At 36.9% G+C, this 4,553-nt stretch overlaps 1 protein-coding gene across 1 annotated transcript; it reads right to left on the bottom strand.

Annotated features, from left to right (window-relative positions):
• Positions 1–2,469: 2,469 nt before the first annotated feature.
• LOC128737913 (phospholipase B1, membrane-associated) lies at positions 2,470–3,962 on the bottom strand. The gene is made up of 4 exons (XM_053832683.1): positions 3,843–3,962; positions 3,450–3,778; positions 3,102–3,376; positions 2,470–2,912 (listed from the first exon to the last, which is right to left on the bottom strand). Exons 1-4 carry the CDS (start codon positions 3,909–3,911, stop codon positions 2,470–2,472), a joined length of 1,116 nt encoding a protein of 371 aa, XP_053688658.1. The 5' UTR covers positions 3,912–3,962.
• Positions 3,963–4,553: the final 591 nt, after the last annotated feature.

Raw genomic sequence — 4,553 nt, 5'->3', positions numbered from 1 at the left:
TAAATTTTGTTTATCAAACAGGTGCAAATGAACACCAAAAATTCAACCAATTCCAACCTGGACTGAATAAAAAAATTCGCTGTTATAGAAACATATCTTCATCCTCACCTTATATGTGCTCTCATTGAGTAAAACAACTATCAATCTGTCAAATATGAAATATGGTTCGCATTCTGAACTGATTTCCACCCACGTTTTAACCCTCTAACGGGCAACATCGTAAAAACAATGCGATCAAGCTAATGACTATTTTATCATGAGAGCACACTCAAAAGAACCTTAAGTTCTGATTGTCATGCAAAAATAATTATCTGGAGGAGCGCCAGGTTAGAAAAAGTCCAATTTCTCATCTTCGTTTTTCATGTCTAACGCTCTACCCAGATATTTTTTCAATTCAAATACATTACAAAACTGATATAGAGCATGAAATTTACTCATAGAAAAATTTTAAGGTCAATCAGTTTGTTCTAGATGTGCTTTTTCATCAAAAATAAAAAAGGATATATTCGCGCATTAATTATTTTCGAAATTTTTCGGAATTTTTGTTTTTGAAAAATGATAACTTTTGAATACATAGTCAGAATGTTGTGATATTAATATAAAAATGTCAAGAAATCTGTTCTGAAGACGTTTTGCATATTGTTAACTCAAAACAAATTTCGTATGCGGCTCTGGTACTCCAAAAACGAAGGCCGTCTACAGACGGCCTTACCCGTCAGTAGACGGCCTTCGTTTTTGGAGTACCAGAGCCGCATACGAAATTTGTTTTGAGTTAACAATATGCAAAACGTCTTCAGAACAGATTTCTTGACATTTTTATATTAATATCACAACATTCTGACTATGTATTCAAAAGTTATCATTTTTCAAAAACAAAAATCCAAAGGAGGGTTAACCACTTGAGGAGAAATAACCATCGAACTGTCAAATTTTAACTAAAAAGTTAAAAATGTCGCGAAATGGTTCACAGCCTTAAATTTCGAGCAGTTTCCGCATACAAGCTTTAAGGTAAAATGAGTCGTCATTGATTTTGTACATTTCAAAAGCAGTTTTTTTTTGTTTGAAACAAAAATTCTGTGCAAGAAAATATATTCGCTGTATTCAAATTGGCAAGAAGAATGCAGTGAATACATTTTTTAATAAAGAACCCCTGTTTTGTGCCCAAAAACTGCTTTCGAAATTGGGCTTTTCGACGAAAAGTTAATGACTGCTAGTTTCCCGTCAAATGACGAAAAATGATGCCCTCAGTGTGTTCATGGAAAAAAGTTTGCAGTTATAGAATGTTTTGAACAATTTTATTTTTATTGCCATAGCAATAAATAGTAAGACGTAGGTCTTACCGTACGCTGCCAAAAACTTATTTGAACCGAACGGATGGTTCTTGGCGGACTTTTTAAACATAAAATGGTTGCAATCGTTGATTAAAAGTATTTAGTCAATTCCTAACGCATTTACATTCAATTTTTTCATATCAAAAAAGGGTCTCGATTTTGGAACGGTTTCAATTTTGGCAACATAGGCGACGCGCAGTGGTTAGCAAATTTGTAATCCTACCCAACAAACATTTTGGTTAGATATTAGCTGATCAAGCGCTTGTTTGCTGGAAATTAGCTGTATAATGGTTGAACAAACTGCTCTTCAAATAAAATGTTTGTTGGGTACTGTATCAAGACAAACAAACAAGCCACCCTTTGAAAGAAATTATGCAAAATATATCACCATGCACATTTTAGGTCCGTCACAGGTCACAGGCACCGTTTATGACGGCATTCCCAAATACAATAGGAGTATCTCCCTTGTAAAAGGTCTTCCTTGCGTTATGTGATGGTTTGCCTGACTCAAAGGGAATTTCAACTGGGGAGAATGTTCGGATGCAGGCAGTTATTGGTTCGTGGATTGGTTGCTGGATCACGCCAAGGTAAGTCTCGTAGGCCCAAGCCGGACAAAACGTTTTTGCGCCCATTCCATACACATAATATATAGACATATGCTCTTTGTGTTGTTAGTATAAGCTTTAGTTTTATCGAAGAGCTTGGTGAATTGAGATACATATTTGGTTCAATTAGCAATTGAACCTTATTCATCCTTTTATTAAAATTTCTATTGCTTTTGCACACAACTTACTTAAAATTTAAATCAATTTGTTTAGATGAATATTGAGCAGTTTTATTTCTAATTTCGGAGTACCTTCTTTTGCATACACTTTGAACGATGACGTAAACTCAAAAATAAACATCTCAGGAATATACTTGAATGATTTGTTCATGACTTAGTTTACTTTTTCGCGAAAATGAGCTTTTGTTGTTTAGGTTGTATCTAATCTCATATAAGTTGGACCTTATGTTAGTCACAAAGTAGGTACTCCGTAATTTCTAGTTTCCCAATAATTCCGAACCTATTAGATACTTATTTTATCACAGTCTTCATAATTACATGCACCCGTCGATCAGTTCTTATAATCTGCTGTGTTCAACTATTACCGGCCGTGCGGAAGTATGGCGTATCCGAGGAAGGACATTTGAAACTACTAAACTCTTGTCCCCAAGTACTTGATTTCCTTCCCAACGGTTCCAGCATGTTGTTCCACAGAGCATTGCTTGCGCGCGCGTAACCTTTTTGGCTCAAATGAAAACAATCGGCAGACATGTAACTCAAGTCCGAGTCACCATTTGGCTTATCCGGTATGCTGATGTTCATAATAAATGGCTGATGTACAACAGTGAAGTCGGGTTTACTATGAAATTCTTTCCGATTTGCTATGTCCATCTGGAGTACATTCCATTTCTCTATTAGTTTGAGGTAACGACGTCTTTGTGGAACGAAACGAGTTGCAATAAAGCAGGGACATTCTACAACGTGCATTGTTACGCATTCGTGTGGTTTTCCCTTGAGCTGATTCAGGATGTTGACATCTATTTGGAAGGAAGTATAAAGTGATAACCATAAGTTATCAAAAGTGCATGTAAATTTTATCGTGGTAAATAGCGACATGGTGAGAGGGAAAAACTGAAGCATCTGTAAATTCTCATGTGCTAAGCTCATGGTGTGTAAACTTTCCATGTCTAGATTTACCTCGAACAACGGTATACTACTAATCTTACTTGGGCTGGACACCAGATTCACAAATGTGCGTGGCAAGTAGTCTCTGAATATTCTCAAAGCAGTCAGGATATTCGATTCGTGATATTGTAAGGCCTTTTCCGGTGGATTTGTGTAGCATATGTTGGAACAAAAGTCATTTCCTCCTATAAGTAGTGTTATTAATTTCCAGTGATTTTGGATATCAACGTTAGTATCATGTAGCATGCGTTTGACCAAATTTCTCGCCATGTGAGGGATATCTTGACTCATGGAACCTCCCTCGGCGGCATTAAACCTGGAAATAAAATATGTGTTAAGTTTCTTAGCGAGCCTTAACTTATCTTAAAGTATGTTTTGCAAGAAATTACCGTGAAGATTTGCTTGTCGACACACCGTCCTTAATTGAGTACCCATATAAATTCGGATTGTATTCCTTCAAAATATTTGGTAATGTAAGAAACTGCCTCCAAGTGGATTGGCCTCCAATACTCCAGGAAATACCTTTGTTTTCCACTAATACTTCCAGGATATTCGTAGCCATCGCACCATTTCCAGCGGTTAATGAATCACCAATTGCTCCTATAATATCGATATCGCCAGGGCGCAGCTTGTCCACTGAAGTCGGTACGGTAGGACTCCGCATTCCCGTAGTATTACAGAAGAATGGGTAGTCTAGTGGAAACTGTTGTTGTAGTTTCTGCAATTGTAACAGTTCAATCAATTAAAATTACGATGAACTTAGTAAAGAAGGTTTTACCTACTCCCATTCTTAGGTTTATTTCAAACTTTCTCTTATTATTTCCTGTATTGCCTATCAAATTCAGTGCCATGCTGCGGAAGCCTCTAAACTTTTCAATAAACAGCGGCGTATCCAAGGACGTTATTTGTGGCTGTGTGTAGCTGAGATAGTGTGGTAATATCAGAATTAGCATTATTTGTGCTATACTGTAGATTCGACAGAACGCAGAAAAGTTTGAATACATGGTGGTGATGAATTCTTTGGCAGATTTATTCCTGTCTGCAGTAGTTGAGTAAGCTGTTCGGAAGAAAAATAAAGAAAATATTTTCTATTATTATTAAAAAATATTGCTGGTATGGAGCGAGCGTCTTTTGATTAAATATATAATTCGCAATTTGAGTTTGTGCATTATCGCTTTTGAGCAAAGTCTTGTGAGATTCCGCTTCGTAATCGTTCACCTTGATAGTCATCAGGGAATGACACGGGGACCTCCTCATGAAAGTAAGTATCCAGGATGGCGAAGTGAGGTTGCCGTTAACACACTTATGTAAATTCTTCCTCTACTGTCCTATCCTGACTTTCCGTTGAGAAGTAGAGGTTACAAGAGCGAGGCTGTGTCCAGTTAGCAGTCCGCGGATTGTGCGTTGCTCACTATTTAACTGTTTAATCTAAAGCCCTGTATATTGTGTCGCCAGCACTAAATTGGACTTTCGAGAAAACGGCAAACGATTTT

The sequence above is a fragment of the Sabethes cyaneus genome, chromosome 2, assembly GCF_943734655.1.
Source record: "Sabethes cyaneus chromosome 2, idSabCyanKW18_F2, whole genome shotgun sequence".
NCBI lineage: Eukaryota > Metazoa > Arthropoda > Insecta > Diptera > Culicidae > Sabethes > Sabethes cyaneus.
This window is presented reverse-complemented; position numbering and strand designations above follow the sequence as displayed.

What these genes read in the sequence shown, in the direction of transcription:
- LOC128737913 (XM_053832683.1), bottom strand. Translation starts at nt 3,911, where the DNA reads ATGGCACTGAATTTGATAGGCAATACAGGAAATAATAAGAGAAAGTTT. An exon ending in AAATAAACCTAAGAATGGGA is followed by an intron (nt 3,779 to 3,842) that starts GTAGGTAAAACC and finishes TTACAATTGCAG; the next exon opens with AAACTACAACAACAGTTTCC. An exon ending in GAATCTGGTGTCCAGCCCAA is followed by an intron (nt 2,913 to 3,101) that starts GTAAGATTAGTA and finishes CCTTCCAAATAG; the next exon opens with ATGTCAACATCCTGAATCAG.